The 22,451-nt window shown below is 29.6% G+C and overlaps 1 protein-coding gene across 1 annotated transcript in view; it reads right to left on the bottom strand.

The window, feature by feature from the left end:
* LOC129968276 (uncharacterized) overlaps positions 1-20,350 on the bottom strand; it is a 41,986-nt gene extending 21,636 nt beyond the window's left edge. Inside the window, exons 1-8 of the mRNA XM_056082132.1 lie at positions 20,106-20,350; positions 18,197-18,324; positions 15,121-15,227; positions 10,653-10,954; positions 6,739-6,854; positions 5,408-5,663; positions 2,738-2,928; positions 1,326-1,501 (exon numbers count right to left, since the gene is read on the bottom strand). Coding sequence (XP_055938107.1) covers positions 1,326-1,501; positions 2,738-2,928; positions 5,408-5,663; positions 6,739-6,854; positions 10,653-10,954; positions 15,121-15,227; positions 18,197-18,324; positions 20,106-20,299 — 1,470 coding nt within the window. The 5' untranslated portion in view covers positions 20,300-20,350. The remainder of the gene's footprint in view (positions 1-1,325; positions 1,502-2,737; positions 2,929-5,407; positions 5,664-6,738; positions 6,855-10,652; positions 10,955-15,120; positions 15,228-18,196; positions 18,325-20,105) is intronic.
* Positions 20,351-22,451: the final 2,101 nt, after the last annotated feature.

A 22,451-nucleotide genomic window follows, 5' to 3' on the forward strand; every position in this document is an offset into this window, starting at 1 on the left:
AGCATACAAGTTGCATATATTTTTGTGTCTTCATTTATTATGCCACATCCTTTTTCTTTCATAATGCACAATAGAATGAAAAATTAACCCTTTCTACCCGATTTCTTCATGATCAAAATTTTAAATCCCTTGTAAAAAGGGTTCTTTTTTCTTTAATCCTTAAAGTAGGTTTATTTACCTAATAGGGAATGAAGTCTGATCTTCGGGACGTATATGCCCATTAGAGCCGAAAAGGTTAAATTGTAAACTGCGGATTTAAAGTGTATCATGCGAGAATAAATTGCTGCTTTTATTTCAAAAATCAGTCTTTTTTTTAATTTTAAGAAGAAAGCATATAAATATACAAGGAGATCGGTAAAACCCTTCGGAGTCCTTTAAAATGGCCTCTAGTATAGAGAGGAAAGTGTACCTACAGTAAGATGGTAATGCTGAATTTCTTGAGACAAGTTATTGCGCCCCCTAGTGACGAAATAGAGAAATTACAAAAAAAAAAAAAAATTAAAAAAAAATCGTATTTAAAAAATTAAAGGAGATGGCCAAAAATTCCAATTAAAAAATAAAGAAGACCATATATAAAGACCTTACCGTAATAAAAACACAGGAAAACGTTTCATGGAGTTATCTGTAAAACTAAAGAAGATATTTGCGATTAAAATTATAAACTTTGCGTGACTTGAAAAAGTGTTAATTCAAAAATTGAAAAGCGCATTCTCCAGTATTCTCTCCCCTCCTACTGTGTATACAATTTTATTATTATTATTTTCGTTTATTTTCTTTGTTACTTAGATTTCACTTTGGCATTGTTTAACTCAGAAAAACTGTATGTTAATAACGAAGAATACATTTTTCAATTTAGGAAGAACTTTTTTTCAAGTTACGGAAGATCATAATTTTAATCGCAAATATTTTCTTTAGTTTTACAGGAAACTCCATGAAATTTTATTTCTGTATTTTTACTGTGGTACAGCGTACATTTTTCTAACTGGATATTTTGGTCTATTTTCTTTATTTGATAGTTATTTTCTGTAACTTCTTTACTTCGTCACTAATGGAGAGGACACTAACTGCCTTAATCAATAACTGATAAAGGATTTTATAAAATAACAACACCCTGATAAAATAATAGGGTGTTATGTTATAATCTAATTTTATCTAATATATAAAATCTCACTAATTCAATGAGAAGTTGATGAAAATGCCCCTAATTAATGAGAAATAAATAATGTAATAATTCCATTCCATAATTATCCTAAAAGTTTGATTCATTTATTGGATTTCAGAGTTTTTCAGCTGCACAAAAACTATTCGTTAAAAAAGTTGTTTTATTGGCGGAGTTTAAAGCATAATTCTTGTTTTTTGGGCTGTAAACTGATTCCAAGTTCACCATCAAGATCGATTTTCTGCCCTGGTAAAGCCTGTACATCGAATTTTTGTAAAATGGCCACCAAGTACAAGAAAACTTCAATTTCAGCGAGCGATTTCCCGGGACATGCTCTCTTTCCTGTAAGAAAAGACAAAAAAAAATTATTGACTTATATATTTTATTTAAATTAAAAAAACCATAAGAGGAAATATATTTAAGTATACAACCTATTATATGGATACATAAGCAAGCTTTGAAAAGGGCATAACATTTTATGGCCGAAAATGGGAGTTTATCTTTCTTATGTTAAACCATGAAGCAACTACTAGATATAAAGTGGGAAATATCCTTATGACAACGCCTAGTTATTTTGATTTATTAAAGATAGATTTTACTTTGTAAAAAAGATAAAACATGAAAAAAGAAAATAAGTACTACAGCGTATACATAATAATAAAAAAATGCAAGATTTATAATACAAGGCTTGAAGCTATAATAATTTATTTCATTGGTGGGAGTATAGGAAGTTCTAATTTTCATCATATATAGACAATACTATAGCCGAAAGTACAGGATTAAAAAAAGTTTCGAAATAGGCTTTTATATAAAGTAAAAGATAACCCTTTTCTTATTTTAAAAAGTAGAAATATTTATACATCTGGGGCGATTGGGATGAGCGAGAATAGAACCTGGGACCTTGTGGTTCGCAGCCCAGTTACATGACCACGATACAAAAGCAACTGCTCGGGTAGCGTAGCTGTTAACTGGCTTATAAGCTATTCATCACAGATCCTGTAGCTAGCTGTTAACTGGCTTATTAGCTTTCACCACAGACTCTCCCTCTGCTCAGGTAGCGTAACTGTTAACTGGCTTATAAGCTTTCACCACACATCTCTACCCTAAAAATCATATCGCTGTTTATTGAGTAAAGATTTTTAGTGTATGAGGTGTTTTTGTTTCTTAAATGTGGATGAAAAAGAAAATGCTTGTAAATGCCGCAAGTGTTTTGTGATATTAATTGCTAAAATACCAAGAATTATTGAAAGTGGGGCAAAATTTAACAGAACATTGTTGGAAATTGAGTGTATTCAAAGCTATTATATAAATTTTAGGTTATAAATATTATTTATTGTTCGGCAACAGCAAATGGACAGGAATTTCTTTTTGTTATGATTTTTTTATAATGTGTGTATGTTGGTAAATTTATTCGATGTGTACATCTGAAACCATTATTGCACTCATCCTAACCTCAGATCAAAAACAATGGTTCCGTATCTGCGTACATATTCATATCTTCATCCAATTTGTTATAATTGATTCTGCTAAATCGTTTTAAAATATTCAATTAATTTTTCATAAAAATCCCCAACTTACCATATGAAAAAGGAATGGCAAAATCGGGTTTCACAAATTTTCGACCATCTTCCCGCAGAAATCTTTCTGGTGTGTATTCATCAGCGTCATTTCCCCAAAGCCTCGTATCATGGTCAACAGCCCACAGGACAGCCAATACGTTTGTGTGTTTTGGTATAAAATATCCTTTAATTTCCGTGTCCTCCAGAGTACTGTTGAAAAGAGAGTTTTTCTTATTAGAAAGTTACAATTATTTGCATGGAAATGTAAACTCGATATAAACATATTATTAAAATAACGGCAGTTATTTCTGTTTAAAAAATCATTCTAAATTATATATATAATGATAAATTCTGGAACTAAGCAATTAGCTTTGAAAAATAGTTGTTTATGTGATTCAGTTTTAAATTTCGTTCCACAAAACATTCTTTTAATCTTTTCGGGCTTGTAATGACATTTGAAATTATCTGAGACAGCTGATTTGTTATTTATTTCCGTTTTTAATTTCAAATAGTGAAGATTTAATACCACGTAGATGGCAACTATATCTACTCAATAATAGTGAAAGAGTAATTTTAATTAATTATTTAAGAAAATAATTAATTTATAATTAATAGAAAAATTAAATAGAAAGCTATTTTGATGCCTTTATTAGTTTAGTTTAGTTTTTTTTAAATTTATTTTTTTACAAAGTTTAATTTATTTTTTTACAAAGTTTTATTTTTTTACAAAGAGATTGAATACATGAGTAAGATAATTTATCAAAAAGACGATAGCATCTGTCTGCATGTCATGACTTTTTAACTTTTCAACTTGTGACCCAATTTTCATTAAAAAAAAGAAAGAAAAAAAAAGCCACGATTTTAAGCGTCAGGAATAATTACAAAGTAGTCAGTTTTAATTAAGGTTTTTTTTGCATTTGTTTATAAATATTTTAGATTTTAAAATAATGCTCTGTAAAATTTTCTACTACTCTGTGTTGCCTTACAGGACTTTATTTAGGATCGAAATTTTCAATATGGAATGCAAGAATTAATGAGGTAGTGATGCATCATTAGTGTAGACAATCTTTAAAACATAAGATTTATGTCCATGTCGAAAAGCGCAGTGAAAGATTGTTTCTTATTATCGACTAATCGCATTTAGCAACAAGTGGTTTCGCTGGGATTAATAGTTACTAAAAATTTTAATTAAATGTTTTATGTAACTTAATTTTAAGGATTCTAAGCAAAGTACTTTTACATATCAAATTTTGATAAGCATATAATAATTCATACCATATTAGAAATCTTAGACAATTCTGTTCATTGTACTATGCATTTTCCTAATTCTCTGTTTATATCTTTTCGTATCTGTTACTTATCCGTACAGTATTAAAAAAATGCACACTTGCTTAATTCCGAAACTAAACCTTGACTATAAATATAAAAATTTCAATATTTTAATAAAAGCATGCCTTGTATCGAAATCTACCCAACATGGAAAATTAAATCAAATCTTCATAATTTGTGACATCAATAAAGGAAAAAAATACAGGATGCAATATTAGCAGCAACAATGAAAGCAATTTGAGTTTTTCTTCAATAATATATGATAGATTGTTATGAAATGTTTTTTTTTATTTATCAAATATAGACAAATTTATACGGCAAAGAACCTGATATCATTGAAAAGTTTTTTTTAAATTTTTTATCTTATAAAAATCATTTTTAAGCGGAAATATTTTTAATCTTTAAGTAACAAAATTTCAAACTTTCACTTAATTTTTAATTCAAATTCTAATTAATATTTCAAAAACAGATCGCACATTCTTACTCTTTCAAATATAATTGCGTCAATTTTGATAGCTTTAGCTCATACAATCTGGGTTTCAGAGCACGCAGACTGACACAGAGGCACATGTATTTATTTGTATTATTAATAGAGTCAGAGATGCCTTTATGGAATATGTACATCAACATACTGTGAAGAATATTAGATGATGGTACCGGCCTCGTATTATATGGATATACTCTACCATGTCTGGTTCATAAAATGATATTCACTGACTAACTCTCTCCCGTAATACTGACTAGTATTTATTGTTTTTTTCTTTCTCCCAAGAAATCCTATTTAACTATCATTTTAAAAGATAACAAATACAGGTTACTACTATCTTGCAAGACTTTTATGACAGACGAATATAAAAACTAGAACCATCTCAGCTTTGCTGGTAATTATGTTGAAAAGTGCCGGCGTCCTGGCATAGGGGTAGCGCGTCTTCCCCGTGATCTGGGCGTCCCGGGTTCGAGTCCCGGTTTGGGCATGGTTGTTCTTCTGTTGTTCTATCTGTGAGATGTGTGAATGTGCCCTCCTGTAAAAAGGGGTTGTGCAAGCGAATGAATGATGCGTGAGTGGCAAAGTCTAACTCTTGGCCCTAGTTGGCGCTGCTATAAAAAATAAGAGACGTTCCCCCTCAGGCTTAAATTGCTGTCTTCGTAACAGCGGGCTTGTCAGTGGCAAGTGCCATAAGAAAGAAACAATGTTGAAAAGTAACTCATGACTGTACCATTTAATTTTTGAGTACAACTTTTTCTATGCCCTGACCATAAGGAATCTTACTTTCTTGATTAGCCTAGGAGTATAAATAACTTCTTATTTACAATAAAAAACAATAATTAATGAAGCGTTAAACAGTAAAACAATACTTACTATCGCATTAAATTCAATGGAATGATAGACCTCCATCTCATGAGCTCTGCAATCGAAGCTTCTGTGAAAGGCATATTGAGACGGTCCTGCCACGTTGGAAAACGCTCTTGACCTACGACTTCATCGATCTCAGCTTGGATTCGTTTTTGCACTAGGGGAAAAGCAGCACACACGAGCAGCAACCAGTCCACGGTGACTCTAACTGTTTCGCTCCCAGCTCCAAAAAATCCTCTGGCTACATCAATCAGAATGTCTTCTATCAAAAAATAAGATATAAAGTTTAATAAGAAAGATGGAAAGTAATAAGTAAAAAAGTGTGATTAATCTATAGTTATCAAAACAATAAATTTCTAATGAAAGTTTCTTTAATTAATTTTTTTCTAGTATGTTGATTTTTTTAGCTGAATTAATTTAAAAGATCGATTATTATCAGAACTGATAAGCAGATTCTGTATTCCTTATATTATTCAAGAAAAATTATTAGGAGACTTTTACTTAAATGTTTATTGTTCCCATTCTATTTCTTTCTGTTAATTGTTCCTTATTAGGAAAATTGTTAATTATTTTTATATAATTTTAATGGACTTGTTTCATTCTTGAAATAATAGAATTCCGCAATCGATTCATCGCTTCATTTCTAATGCAATAGATGTTTCAAAGTTTTATTATAAAATTGTGTTTATGTATTCTCTAATAGGTTACATTATTTTATTTTCAAATTTCAGTTACTAATTAATCCATACAATAAATCCAATTTTTATTTCAAATATGTGATGCAATCTAGCATTGAAGTTGAGAAAATATTGAATTCAGCTTCCATAATAATTGTAATATTAAATTTTAAAATTAATTAATTTCTTTTCATTTTTAAAAATTTTGAAGTATGATTAATTTTGTTAAACGCAGTTTAGAAGAGATATATCTCTTACTTGAAGAGAATTAAACATTTCTTGAATATTCTTTCTCCTACATTTTCATAATTACATTAGGTTATTCAGTTTAAATCAAATCTATGATTTAATTCATAATACAAAATGCACGCTTTAAAAAAAGTGAAGTATGTATTTTTACATATATTATTTAAATAAAATAGTAGTTATTCCCTTATTAGAAATATTTACAGAATCAATATCTGTTATTCAAGCAATACATGAATTATTAGTTTTTTTTATTTATATAAAAAAAGTTATTTATATTAATTTTCATGAAATACGTCGAAACCAGAAGAATTTCGACGATCAATATCGAATTATAGTTCTTTATTATTTTGCTTAGAACCAAATACCTTAATATTAGAAATAAAACTTGAGATAACAAAAAAGGTAGTTTACTTTTAAAAGTTGTATTCGGATCTGTTTTCTTTTTCTCAATTTCTAGTAAATAACCATCAATAAAATCTCGAATATTGTTTGGATCAAGTGTAGCTTCATGTTCCTCCATTTCTTTTCTGTGAAAAAATAACCAAAATTACGAATTTAATTAAAACATCTCACATAATTCTGTGATGTAGATGTTTTTATAATAATGGTTTTTACTAATCTAATAATGATTTATAGTATGAAGAAAATGAAAATTCTAATGACTTTATAACTTTCTTTAGATATGATAAAACTATTTAAAAAATTATTTTAATCTTTGTCAACAAAAAAATCAATAAAAAACAAATGAAATTAAAGTACAGTATCTAAGATAATACAGCCAGTGTTATGCATTTGGCTAGCTAGTTGGGTTTTCACTACTAGTTTAAACTTTTACCAAAAGAGGGCTCTACTGTCTTGAAGACAAATTAAGGCAGTTCTACTGTTGCATATTGAGTTGAATTTGTGCAATAAATTGCCCTGTGAATGAATTTCATTATTTTTATTTCCATTAAATCTTCCTAAGCGATCAAAATTTTGATCTCGTAAGTTTATTCTTTTTTCATGTAGTTATTGACTGGACGAAATTTAATGTATTATTAATCCTGATAGAATTTTTAATGCCATTCAATAACATGTGATAAATTTTCTTAAACCGTATATATAGTTTCTACATGCATTACAAGAAATTTCTGAAAACTAACTGTAGAGAAATAAGATCACAGGGTTACCGTACCTATATGTGTTAAACCTTCAAAATTCAAGAACTTTTTTTCTTAAATAGTATACTGCCCTGTCGTCTTTTTTAGAAAGTTTTCAACTTTTGAATTTTTACCAGAATGTAAGAATTTTTAATTTTTTTATTTTTTGACAATCTTTTCATTTGTATACAAAATATTTCGAAATAAATAAAGGAGCTCTATTTATAAAAATAGTGAAGTTGTGCCTTTTTACAATTTTTTTCTTTGGTTTAATTGAAATAAAATTAAGAAGAAATAAATAGATTTGTTGTGAAAATAAATAAGTGGCCGAATTCTCTCCCTGCTCTCTTTACTTTAAAAATAAATGTTTAAATTTCATGAAAAGTTAAAACAATTTATAAAAACTGAAAGTGAATAAATAATATTATCGAGTGTTTTTTTTAAATTTTTAAATGCTTTATTTTCATTTTTAAGTGTTTTTTAATCATTTTTTAAAAAATTGTTTCAAGTGTTTTTTATCAAATATTATTTATTAATGCATTTTTTAAAAATCAAATATGTTTTATTTATTAATTAAGTGTTTTTTAAATCAAATATTTTTTAATTTTTAAATTAAATATTTTTTATTTTTTAATCAAGTGTTTTTTATATCAGATATTTTTTTTTAATCGAGTGTTTTTTAAATCAAATATTTTTTTTATTCAAATGTTTTTTTAAATCAAATATTTTTTTCTTTTTTCATTAAAGGTTTTTTTTTTAAATCAGTTTTTTTTCTTTCTTCAAGCGTTTAATTTATTTTTTGAAGTGTTTTTTTTTAAATCAAGTATTTTTAGATTTTAATCAAGTGGTTTTTTTTATTTTTTCAATTGAAATTTTTTATTTTTTTAAGGTTTTTTAAAAATTTCTTTTAGTATTGCCTCATTTATTCCAATGCAGTATAAAAAATATTGACCGTATTACCCTCAAGCATTTTATATAATTTTTTAATACTTAATTTGAAAAGCTATCCTTATCCTCCCTACACACAAGATATATGTGCATTATTAAAATAACTTCTTCAGAGATCTGCAAGGACTGTAGGCTTCCGTAGAAGTTTATTTGAACAAACAAATGCTTCCTGTGTTAAAACATTTGTGTGCAGCTCTAAGTGTCTGTCATTCGAACTTGTCTTTCAACACCGAGTTGTACAGAAATTATCTTTTTTTTTTAGTAGCAAAATATACGTTTATGTTTTGTTTCTTATTTTTATTACTTTTCGATTAGAAATCTTCCTTTTGACGTTACCAAACGCATTATTCATCATTTTACTGGGAGTTTCAAAAAGATAAGATAAACTTTAAAAAATGATAGTGCGCACTGAAATAAACAATTTAAACTTTTTAAAAACAAAACAGTTGGAAGTAAAATACATTTAGATTAAAATACATTATGCGGTCATTATTTTTCATTCTAACTGTATTGTCGAATTGTATGTTTGTATAATTAGAAGACTGCTCTGTTTCGTAAAATGTTGATCAGTAAAAAAAAAAATAGTTGAAATCATATTTTGATTTTCAACCCAAAATATTGAAATATTAAGTGTCATATCTAAGCCAACAGAAAATGTGGGTTTCATTTTCTCATTTTTCAATGAACCATTCTTTCTGTTACTGAAATTCATCTATGAATAAGCACATTTTTGATATTTTATATCTCGACTGCCTTGAGTTTTACGGTCATTTGTCAATTCTTGTCAGTCTTTGGATCTGACAGTTGTAGCGTTTATTCATCACATTCAGCTACCTAGATCTGTGTTTCGCGTTCTATAAGCTTACACTTGATAAAACTCGATATATAGATTTCTTTTATAGATTAATAATAGGCGAATTTCCAAAACAAGCTTATAATTAATTTTCAACAGCCAAATCTTTATAACCTAATCCGGCAAAATCTCTTTTTTATTGCGAATTCTCGAATATGAAGTGCTATCGTTTTCAGAACTTAAGTTTCGAAGTCCTAGATGTTATCTCTTTTAAATTTTCATATACTAAAAAAATTCACTGAATTTTTAATCGAATCTAAACTTTTGCAACAAGCAAATTTGTTTTTTTTTTCAATTGTTTAGTCTTATAGTAAATAAAACAATTATGATTTGGTATCGCTTTTTAAAATATTTTTAAAGGCTCTTATACCTGGTATCATAATTTTAAATTTTAAAACAGAATAACATCAGATATTAAAGTTTTGTATCGCAGTATATTGTACTGTTATAGCCAGATTAGTAAAAATATTAATTTAATATAAACAAAAAGAATAAAAAAAGGCAAAAAAATGATGAGTCCAGCCTGAAGACTTTCTTAAGGGTTTCCCTCAGGTGGGGATTCAAACAAGGGATTTTTTCTGTGAGGGGTCTGACTTTCGTCCAAAAGTTATTGACCCCTCGTGACCCAAAAATCCCCTGAAATTGAGGCCTTAGAGATAAACTAGATTCATCATTTCTTTGTCTTTTTTTATTATTCTTTTTGTTTATAGAGACGCCTCACAGAAAAAAATCCCTTGTTTGAATCCCTGCCTGAGGGTGACCCTTGAGAAAGTCTTCAGGCTGGATTCATCATTTCTTTGCCTTTTTTTTAATTCTTTTTGTTTATATTAAATTAATATTTTTACTAATTTGGTTAAGTTCATCTGTGTTTTAGTAGTAGCAGCATTAGCGCTCTAAATACATTTTCTTCTTTTTAAATTTTTTTAGTTTTTTTAGTTTGATTCAGGAATAAATTTTTAAATTGAAATTCCATAATGTTTTTTTTTTATTAATTTCGTACTATTATAGTTATACTTATTGATTAAACCTTGTATAAAGTACTTTCTTCGCCGTCAAAAGAATTAGAAATCACAAAAATGGCTCATTTTAAGATAAGCTTATTATGAACTTTTACATGAAATTTTCAACATATGGAACAAATAAATGTATTGAAGTGTGTCCTTTCAACATATTTGCTTACCTTCCTCATTGACTCATGAATCGAATAAATCATTTAATGAATCTAAATATAATTTATTCCCGCTTTATTTAAAGGTTAGATGGCTTTATCTGCAATACTCTATCATATTTATTTACTTTCCTTATTGCCTGATGAATAGAATAAATGATTTAATGAATCTAAATATAACTTATTTTCGATTAATTTAAAGGTTAAATGACTTTACCTGCAGTACTCTCTCATTTCTAGAAACACACTGGCTAACTGTTTGTGGGATCCGATGTTTAATTTTTTGAATATTTCTCTTATCCAAGGGAAGAAAAGCTGCCATGAAACCATGCCAAGAAGTCTTCCAACGTCTCGTACTAGAGTATCCAGTCTCTGTCTTTGTGGATCGTTGTATTTTAAACGCTTTCCGAAAAGTAATGATGCTATATTGTTTGACATGCTTGGAGCTAGAAGATAAGCGTGCTTTACCGGCTTTCCATTATATTCAGATATCAGCTGTAATAACTCTAGAATTTCTTCCTGTTGAAATAGAAAATATTATTGTTGCAGAACAGTCTTTGAAAAATATTGATACAAGCTGTTTGCCATTATACTTTAATCATTTCTATGTATATCCAACTACTGTAAAGAAAAAGGAAAGGGCAGGAAGGATTCTAATATTAATACAAAAGAAGGAATCCACACAAAAAAATCGGTTATAATTCCAAACTTTGTCTTTAGGATTATATGCGAAATAATTGTATTTTGTTTAACAGATAATTTCCGGAAAAGCACTGTAAGAATTCAAAATACAAATTTATAGCTATATTGGTAACAACAATATTAGTAATTAGTGGTGTAAATATTTACGGAGACTGTCAAAAACATTTTGAAGATGCAAATTCAGCATACACTGAAGTGCCAGAAAAACTGGTACACCAATCTAATATCGTGTAGAGCTTCTACGGGCACGAAGGTGCCACAACTCGGCGTGGTATGGATTCAACTAATTTGTGAAGATATTCTGTTGACAGTTCACACTATGATTCCCTCAGGGCAGTCCACAAAGCCCAAGGGAAAAATGGGAGTACTAGGTGATGGAGATCTCCTAAGGGCAGCACTTACAAAACATCCTAGATATGCTCTATAATGTTCATATTTGAGGAATTAGGTAGCCAAGAGAGGGAAAGAAAATCAAACGAGTGCTCCTCAAGCCACTCCGTAGTTACTGTAGATCTGTGGGATGGCGCATTATCATGTTGGAATTGTTCACGTCCGTCGGAATGCACACAGGACATGAATGGATGCAGGTGGTCAGAAAGAATGTTAACATACTGCTGACCTGTCAAGATCGAATCTAGACATATCAACGGTCCCATTTCATGCTAACTGCACACGCCCTATACCACCACAAAACCTCCACTAACTTGAGCAGTTTCTTCTAAGCATGAGGGATCCATGGATTCATGGGGTTTTCTCCACACCCGTACACGGCCATCCACCCGATACAATTGAGTCTCGTCAGAGAAAACAACGTTTTTCAATCGTTAAGAGTCCAATGACGGTGTTGGCGAGCCCCTGAAAGGTTCTGAGCTTCGTGCCACTGAGTCAATAGTGGTACACGATATGGACTGTGGCTGCGAAAGTCCACGTCAATTAGGGTATGTTGCATAGTGTGATACTTTTGTTGGGCCTGCATTCAAATCCGCAGCAATTTTAGGGAATGTTGAACGTCTATCTCATGTAACAGTTCTTTTCAGCCGTCGATGATCCCGTTCTTTCAAGGTCTTTTTCCGGCCGCACCCTATCGGAAATTTGTTTGGAAACCTGATATTCGCTGTATATGCTTGAAATGGTCGTGCGCAAAATCCAAATTTCATCGCTACTTCGGAAATGCTGTGCCCCATCTCTCAAGCTCCGACGATTAGTACCTCTTTGTAAATCATTGATAATCTGCCATTGATGTAATAGCCTCCTCAGACACCTGTCGTCTTATATACGCACTGTAGACCGCATCGCATTACTCTGATTGGTTGAACACCTTTATTATTTACATAAGACCTGCTATATCAATTTTTCTGGCTTATCAGTGTGCATTTTATACTATCGCATATTGATGAAATAGTTTGATATTTTTGACATTTATAATTTAAGATATAAAAAAAATGAGTGGTTTGATTTCGAAGTCTTACCGCTCAGCAGGTATTTGCTCTTTAGAAAAGTCTTCGAATCCTGAAAAGAAGCATTATTTATGCTCAATATGCACTTTTTTAATAACAATCTGTAACGGAATTCATTCCGAATTTTCTACAGTATATCTTTGTCGATGCTTGTATTAAAAGCAAGCAGATTGTATTCGAGGCATAAATGCATTGTCTATTGATAAATGCATCTGTCGAATGAGTCCAGAGTATAACTTTTGCACAAGAAGTTCGAGAATAAGAGTATACATTAAGACTTCCAATATTTGAATGAATTATTATAAACATTCCTTAGGAAATTTGGTGGGAGGGAATGTGAAATGCATGGGAATGTGAATGTGAGTGTGAGGGAATGTGAATGTAAAATGCAAGATAGGTAGGCCACATTAAATTTTGACCAATGTAAATGTGTTGAATAAAAACATTGTGTTTTAATATTTATTGGTCAGTAGTTTTTAGAATACAATATTTCGTAGTTTCTTTTGTAAAAATTACTTGCGTGCACTATTAATTTTTCTTAATTTCATCTTCTTATGGCATAGTTCCCAAATATCACAGCCTGTTGTACAATATTGTACTATATTACGCGATATTATATGATATTAAGCAATATTCCACAATATTAAACAATATTACGAATATTAATTATGTCATACAATATTATACAATATTTGTGTGCTATTAGAGTTAGTCTGCCAACCTAGTTAAGACCTATTTCTACCGTTAAACTGAACTCGATTGTTTTATATTAATTATGAGCATTCTGATATTTAAACAAAGATAGGGATTTTATTCGTGGAAAATGCTTTTAAAGATATTCAAAATGTGAAACTGTTTAGAATTTTTTTATTTGCATTGATAAGAAATGAATGTTGGAATTGGAAAACGCAGTAGCTGCCAAGTAGAAAATTTTATAGGAGTGTAAAAAACGAATTCTAGGGCAATTTTGGTACTTAATGATTTTTGTTGTCGCTATTGTTATTTTTGCATATCCCCAAGAATAGCAGAGATATATCAAGTCTATGAAATTGTGCACTCTGAAGAAATCCAATACTGACAAAGAAAAAAATGAATTTTACTTAATTGTGGCATTAACCGTTTTCCTCCAAAAATATTCGTACCAGCTATGATGGCATTTATTATACTCACCAGAACTCACACATCACTATGTTGGTTTCATTAGTAACATTTGTTATCTATAGTTTAAACTACTTAGAATGTGTCGAACATTTCCATCATTTTCCAGGTTGGAATCTTGAAATTATTTATAATGGCTCATCAATAAGTTTTTTGCACTAATTTTTTGAAATAGGAATAAATCTTTTTTTGTATCTTGCTCCATTTTTCTGTCTTGAATTCTGAAAATAAAATTTCTATTTCTTTGTGTGCGCAAAAAATTAATGCTAAAATCTTACTGATGAACGAAAACGAGGTTCTTTTAAATATGTTCTAACTAAATATATTCTGTATAATCTATCTAATATTCTATTAAATGTGCATTCCAAAAGTTTTTTAATTTCTCGTATACGTAGAATAGAGAAAGTATATAAATCGTCAAAAAAATCTAAACCCGACATTTTGGCGAATCTCCATGTTTTAGACCGCCCTGAGTTCCAAAAACACATTTTTGGAATGTCCGTCTGTCTATCTGTCTGTGACAAAGATAATGAAAAACTGCTTTTATCTTGACGGATGAAATTTAGTGTACAGTTTTTATACCAAATTTATAGATTTCTATCAAATTTTGAGCAAAATCAGCTGAGATGAAGTCGGCTGTTCGAATATAATTTAACACGATAACTACAAAACGAAGAGAGCTAGATAAATAAAATTCGATACACGATTAGCATCTATAATCTAGACATCTGTCGAATTTTGAGCCAAATCCAACCAGGGATTGACCATCTATCCTTTTAAAAACATGTCAATACAATCGATAATTCAAAGGCGATGTGACTTAAATGTAGCAAATTTGGTATGTGATATTTTGGCTATAAGTGTAGTTTTGTGCCAAAGCTTTGTTTTAATCGGTTGGGAAAAGGCATTTAACACAAATTCGATTTTTGGTTACTGCTAACCATATACTATGGATTAAGCGTTTAAATACTCATCAGGTATTCAGTAAAAAAGCTAAATTCACGTCAAAGTTTAATATTTCATAACCATTATACGCCAGTGCTATGCAAGACTTTCTCTGGGATAATGCCTTAATCGGAGAGTATGTGAGAAAGGTTCGGCATCAGCCCTCTTGCTTTTTTTATGTGTTTGTTTTCTTTAAATGTCACCAGAGAACGTAAATGATCCTAGTACTTGGGATAGTAAAGATTTTTTTTGCTACATCTTTCTTTGAAAGTGAAACAGAATTCGAATATGTCATGTAATGAGAAACATATTTTATGTGTATAAAGAAATGGCTTTGCTTATTTTTATTACATCTATTTTATCATCTAATAAACCATTAAAAAAGTTGTCTCAGCTCATTAAAAGCTCAATACATTCGCTCACCTGAATATGTTCTTCCATTCTTGTTTTTCCAAAACCCAAATCACGAAGCATGTGCAATGAGAATCTCCTCTGATCAATCCATTTCATTGTACTCATTACTTCAGATTCTGCAAAATTGATTAAATCCATGTGTTAGCTCAAATCCAAGTTTAGTTTAGTTTAGTTACATTAATGTCCCATTTTAAAGCAACATTAGAGATACTTTGAGATGGACCTCGAAGTTTTGAACCATGGTCGGGCGACGAGGATGATACCTGAGCTAGCAGCCCCATCTCAAAGCTTCCACACCACATCGACAGGAGGATGGCCCCCGATTGATTTAAAGAGCGCCAACTCGCTTACACGATGGTTCTTTGGTGGTATCGGGTCTCGAACCTGAAACCCTACATTCCGAAGCTTAGACCTTACCACCAGACGTCAATCAAGCGTTAAAAAATTTTCACAGAAAAAATAAGGCACGAGCCCTATGGGAAATATCATTTGGTAGATATCAATAAAATTGTTGTACTCCGTCTTGATCCGTATTTAAATTTTTTACAAGGGTAAGGTAGAAACTAACAAGGAATAATAAAATCTTATAAATAGGAAATGATTGTCCAAATAGGTCCTATAATACATTTATTATTTTTTAAAGGATTTTCTGTCTTCAAGCCTTCAAATAACCTTTAAAATGAAACACTGCCCTTATGAAGAATTATTAATAAATAATATACTAGCTGATAACGATGTGACTGTTGATTATTAGGTTTGCTTTTGGTCTATAACTTTAAGAAAATAATTTAATTTATATTAATATCTTTTTTCCAACTATCTTTTCTTCGTGGAAATCTACCTTTTTCTTTCTCGCATACGAAACACTGTAATCTTAAAAAAAAAAAAAAAAAAAAAAAAAAAAAAAAAAAAAATCGAATTTGAGATTTCGATGAATTGCCATGTTTTAGAACTCACATTTCACATTTTTGGCGTTATGTATGTTTGTCTGTCCATCTTTCTATCTATAAACATGATAGCTTAAATACTATCCTAGCCAGACGAATAGAACTCAGTATGCGGTTTTGACAACAAATTTGCAGATTTCTATTAATTTTGAACGAAATCCATTAACAGGAAGTCAGTTGTCCGACTTCTCGACTACAAGTAAACTACAAAATCTAAAGAATAGTAAATAAAATTCGGTACATAGATTTAGCATCTAAAACATAAATTTTTATCAAATTTTGAACAAAATATGTTAAAGGGATCTACCATCTGTAAGTCTGTATATTTGCACACATCGAAACGTAATAACCTATAAACGCGATGATTTAAATTAATGGAATTCGGTATGTTATCTTTAGATTACAAATGTAGTTTCAAGTCAAATTTTGTTTTTAATCGACTTAAAATGCGCCCAAAATATAAATTCGCACTAAATATTAAAATATTCTACATTGACATTTAAGACATAGTTCATAGTTATTGGTCACCAATGTAATGCAAAACATTCGAGGTCTTACTCAGCGTTCACAATTTTATGTGGGAAGGGGATGGGGGATTTAGTTTAGTTATATTAACGTCCCGTTTTAAAGCAACACTAGGACTATTTTAGGACGGGCCTCGCAATTTTGAACCTCCGTGAGAAGACGAGGATGACACCTAAGCTTGTAACCCCCTCTCCATACTTCCACCCCACCTCAGCGGGAGGACGTTTGGCCCCTGTGGATTTAACTTATACCAGACCAGCTCACACGATAGTTGTTCGGTGCAATCGAGTCTCGACCCTGAAACACTCCGGCTCCGAGTCGAGACCTTACCAATATGCCAACGCGGCCCGTTGCTGCTCGTCAAAGCCATGCAAGACATTCGAGATCTTACCCAATATGCACAATTTTATGTGGAAGCTGGGAGATAAAAACCTTTATTAGCAAATGCTAGAAAATTTTGAGCAGACTATTCCCTCTGGTTCTGAAATGTGTTGGCCAAATGGAAAAAAATTCTTCTTAGATTACTAAAAATCTTAATTGGAAGTTGGAGATGGAAAACTCAAGTTAAAACAGAACATTAATAACTGAAATAACTCAGAAGGCACACTAAAAAGTGTATAAAAATATTGAAAAATAGAAAGTTCTATGAGTTCTTTCAAAGGCATTTTAGTTCAACATTGAGTGTTGAATGTTTAGTTCCGCTGAAAAAAATCTTGACTGCGACACTGAAAGATTCTGGATTCTGAATATTTATGAATATGAAGGTAAACATTTCCAGCATATTTTTTCTTTCTTTCTTGTAAAGTACCCTATTGTCTAAAAGTCGTACTAGATCTACAGATGATAGTTAATTTTTTAAATACTAATCTGTTTCAAATCTACAAGGTATAAGATAAAATAGGAGATTGCAGACTCTGTATTAACCCCATACGTTTGACTACGGATAAAAACTGCGGATTCAATCAAGAAACAGTTTTAGTGCATCTTCAAAATCAGACGTTTATCTTATCAATGATGAAGCTCTGACGTTTAGGAATTTCACAGAAATAAGATGTATTGTCAGTTGATAAGACAGACTTTCAAAAGATATAAATATTGACTTGACATCTAACAATTAAAACTGTCAATATTTTGTCGGATTTTTGTTTTGTTGTTCGAAATAATTATATAAATCACAATAATAGTCCAATAAAATAAGAATTTATTTAAACACCTAACCAGATGGAATATTTTACATTATACATTCATTGTTATCTATATCCATTATTTATGTTATGAAAAGTTATCCATTATTTATGTTATGTAAGTGCTAAAACGTGTTTAAATGATTTTTACGTTTTAAATTAATTCTTCTTTAAATAAAATACAGATTTAAACAATACATTTTTTAAAAATAAAATATTCTAAAATATTTATGCACCTGAGAGAAATTTCTAGTACATATTATAATATTTTTTTTTCATTTGCTTCATTTTATTTTATTTATTGTCATCAATTTATATTAAAGAGATTTGAAACGAAAAATAATAATCAAAATCAATATTAAAACGTATCTTTTCTTAAAAAAAATATTAAAATATCGTTGCCTACAAATAAAAAAATAATCAAATCACTTAATGTTTCTTCTGTGAATTCCAAAGGTATATCAGGAGGTCTGCCCATGAGAGCATCTTTTGAGAAAGCTTCTTTAATAGTTTCAAAATCAGTGAGTACAACTACATTAACGCCTCCCAGTTTTAATCTGTAATGAAAGAAAAGTAGATAAAAATGCAAAAAAAATAGAAAATGTGGATTTGAAAGAAGAAACAAATACATTTTTAAAAAGTCATGAAAAGTTTATTGTGTCGTTAATTTTAGCATTTCGCTTTGTAACTTCTCAATGACTTGTTTAAATTTAGTTGTTATAGCAAGGCTATCATTTCGAGTGGTTAATGAATGATCAACAAAATTTCGCAATGCTTTTTCCCTTTTACTTCTTTTATGTAAATACACAATAATCAAAACGTAAGTTTCTTTAAAGTTTATTTTAATATCAATTCTTAAATCAAGTTTTCACTTATCGTTAATTATTATTTATATTTTAAAATTGTTTTCTTTTTTTGGAATAGTAACATACTTTACACCGCGAAAAATTTTGCTTATTTAGATCAGAGAGTTCAAAGTCTATTAGATAATTAATGTGCATGTAGATATATATAAGATTTTTCCGCATTTCCATGTTATATAGACTTAAGATTGATTGGTTTAAATAATTATTACAGAAGTGTTGAAATAGCAAAATAATAGTTTAGATGCAGGACATGAAGAGTTTAAAATGTAGCATCAAAAATTAATGTTGATATATCAGTGTAAGTAGAGGGTCCATAAATTTGAAAATATAAGATCTATGCTTTTTTTTTTATCAATCCTAACTACTTCCAATACGTTGGATGATAGTGTACATTATTTTTCAATATTATACAACATTATTCGTTATTATCAAAGTATTGTTAGATATTATGAATGCTATCGTTATTCTGTATTTTCAATCTTTGTATGTTACTATGGACTTTTAAGGCTTCCTTATTCTTGACAATTAGCTTTTAAATAAATTTATTTGTTAATGTAGTAGAAATTAAGAGAAAAGAAATTAAAGGTTATTTTAATGTTTATGTCAGAGTTTGATCCAAATAAAATTATGACTTTAATTTTATTTACATTTGATAAAAACATATTCCATAGTTTGGAGAGTCCAGTAATGTATTATTTTAACTCTAAGAAAAAAATATTAATTATGTGTCATAATAAAACAAATCGATTATTTTTTAAATTAAAATTCCCTAAGTCTAACTTTATTTGGGTTGCTTTGAATTTGGCAATACTAAACGAAGTACATGGCAAAGAAATACTAATCATATTATTGAAAAGCAACATTTAAAATTAATACAACCACTAATTCAAGCGGAAGGACACTAGTCATTCTTCATATTGCCAAATATCAATTAGCGAATTTGACTTGATTTTGCGCTCATGTAAGAATTTTATATGCATAAATTTTTTTTTTGTACTGTCCAACTAAAAAAAAAAAAAAAAAAAAAAAAAGCATTGTCTCAGATTTTTACCAAAGCAAGTATGTAAAAATTCTGAAAGTGCGAGCTCATTTTGCGTCAACACAAACATTTTATACATTAGCACATTATAAAGATAATTAATGAATGCATTAAATACAAGCTAATAAGATTGTGTTGAGTTACCAACTAATGCCAACCAGAGAATTATAGACTAAGTAATTTTATTATGTGACGTGATCAACTTATGCCAAATAACTGATAAATATATTAAATGCAAACTAATGATATATTATGTAGGGACCAACTGATGCCAACCAAACTACTGATCAAAACATTATACACAAATTAATATCATTATGCGAAGTGATTAACTTATGCCAAGCAAGCTACTAGTCAATGAATTATATTCAACTAAGGCAGTTAATATTTTATTAAACTTGAACGATGAACTAAAAATACCCGATACACTTACCTGTACACTGGACCGAACTTCTTACCCATCTCTGTCAATTTAATGAAGGGTCTACTTGTCATGAAAGGAAGGCTACCGACAATGGGAAGTCCGTTTGTCCATGGTCCAGGTATTCTCATTTTCGGACCCGAAGACAGCCATATCTTAACCAGAACGATTAGAACAGCTGCTATTATCAAGGTTGTAGCTTCCATGTTTCGATATTAAAATTTGATCGTTAAGTCAGTCTATCTTCAAGCTACTAAAAGTGCAATTGTCAGTTGTTTTTATAACAAATTTATATCTCTGAAACATTCTGATAAGTACTTGGGAGACTGTTAAATGACCTTCACAGTTTTCACGTTATCGCATTCATTATTTCAGTATGACATTATACCATTTCTTCTATTGATCTTTGAAACTCAAAGTTAACAAGGAGTATTGAGCGAGCAGTGACATATCGCCCAGAAGTAAGAATTGTAAGATTCCGTTTGTCGTAAATGAAAATAAAATATTGAATAATGATTGTAATAATTGATTGTAAGTCGATATATGAATAGCTTCTTTGCTCCTCCGCGGCGTCGCCATTCTGGATGTTCTCAGATTCAAATAAAATAATTCAAAGTTTGAATTCGAATAAAGATTTCTTGGATATTAAAGTATATGAATTTTTGCTTTATTTTACTAGTTTATACATATTCAAATGATATTTAAGAAAACTTTGATGTTAATATATTCTATTAACTTAGAATAATAAGAATTAAAATATCTTCACTCATGTATATATATATATATATATAACTTTCTGGATATTCTCTAGTAATTGTATTTCTGTTTTATTAACCGCATGTAATTGACGAATTATAGTTACGAAAAAGGCGATTAATGTACGGTCTTCGACAATTACTAACCGGGATAGGTTAATTTACAAAAATTAGAATATGTGGTATGCACATCTTTTTTTTTCAAGAAGATTGGAGCCAAAATTTGTCACAGAACTGCCAATTTAAATCATATGATCACATACCAAATTATATATATTCAAGTCATTGCAATTTTGAGTTATTGCTCTCAGATGCCTGCTACAGACAGATTTTACATTCTATCATCATGTGTTTAATAAACATGTTTATTTTCATTAAGAATGTTTTTATATCAAATGAAAATCAATCATTTCCATTTTAAATTGAATTGCTAATTTTAGATGAGATGACAGAAAATTAGGGAGATGCATAGCACGATCAACAAAATGGTCTATTTTTTCTAAAATAGTATGCTTTACATCTCTATTAAAATTTAAGTTCAAAAACTCCTCCTTCAAAAAAAATCATTAACGGAGAACAACATAACATATTTAATTGAAAATTTGGCAACAATTGATTGTTCGTTCGTCAAAATGTATTTACCATACAAAGACGGGCAGTGAACAAATATATGAGAAATTTCACATAAATTTAAATATCGCCATCTAAATTCATGAAGACTTTCTGCAATTTTTCTATTTAATTTAGAATAAACAATTGTTCATCTCTTCTAATAACAAAAGAGATTTTTTTTTTATTTTTTTATTTTCCATTCAGCAATATAAACGGTTTGACTTAAAAATGCCAAATTCAGCAGAAATACACTTTGGAAGATAAGAACATGCATCGCGGAATGTTTTTTAATAAAAATTATAATTAAAATTTTTCTTAAAATAAAATACATTTTGGTAATTTCCCGTTGTAATTATTATTGAAATATTATTTTACAAAACTGATTATTGCATAGTTGTAAACTTTAAAAAAATCCTCTTATTATTAACGAATTTATTTACCATACAAATTTTTATTCAAATTTGACAAATTAAGAAAATTTGTTTGAATTATCTTCAATTGTAAATTTCACTATTGCAATGAAATTCAACCGTTTTGATTATTCCATGAATTTTTTTTCACGTGATTTTCTGCTATTGGAAGCGAAGAAGGGATTATTTTGTTTAGTTTTCTGTATAAAAATGCAATTAAATTACATTTAAATTCCTACTGAAATCATTCATTAGACTTATTAGAAGGGCTCATTTAATACAATAAACAGAATAGCATATTATAATAACCCGTATATCAGATTTTAATACAAATTTTTAGTTTAGGGATTAATTAACGTGTAAGACATTTAATTGCATTTAAACGCAATAAATACTTCCGGGGAACCAACAGGTTGCCAAAAGTGTCTATTCAAAGTTGCATAACTAAGCAGACAGCGATTTAGAACACTGTAAGGACTAAGGACCTCCAGACTATTTTTCGCCATTCGCTATACAGTGTCAAAATTCACCAATTCTCCTGTCTTACATTGCTTCCTTATTTCTATCACATATTTCTACAT

This window comes from Argiope bruennichi, chromosome 5, assembly GCF_947563725.1.
Source record: "Argiope bruennichi chromosome 5, qqArgBrue1.1, whole genome shotgun sequence".
Taxonomy (NCBI): Eukaryota; Metazoa; Arthropoda; class Arachnida; order Araneae; family Araneidae; genus Argiope; species Argiope bruennichi.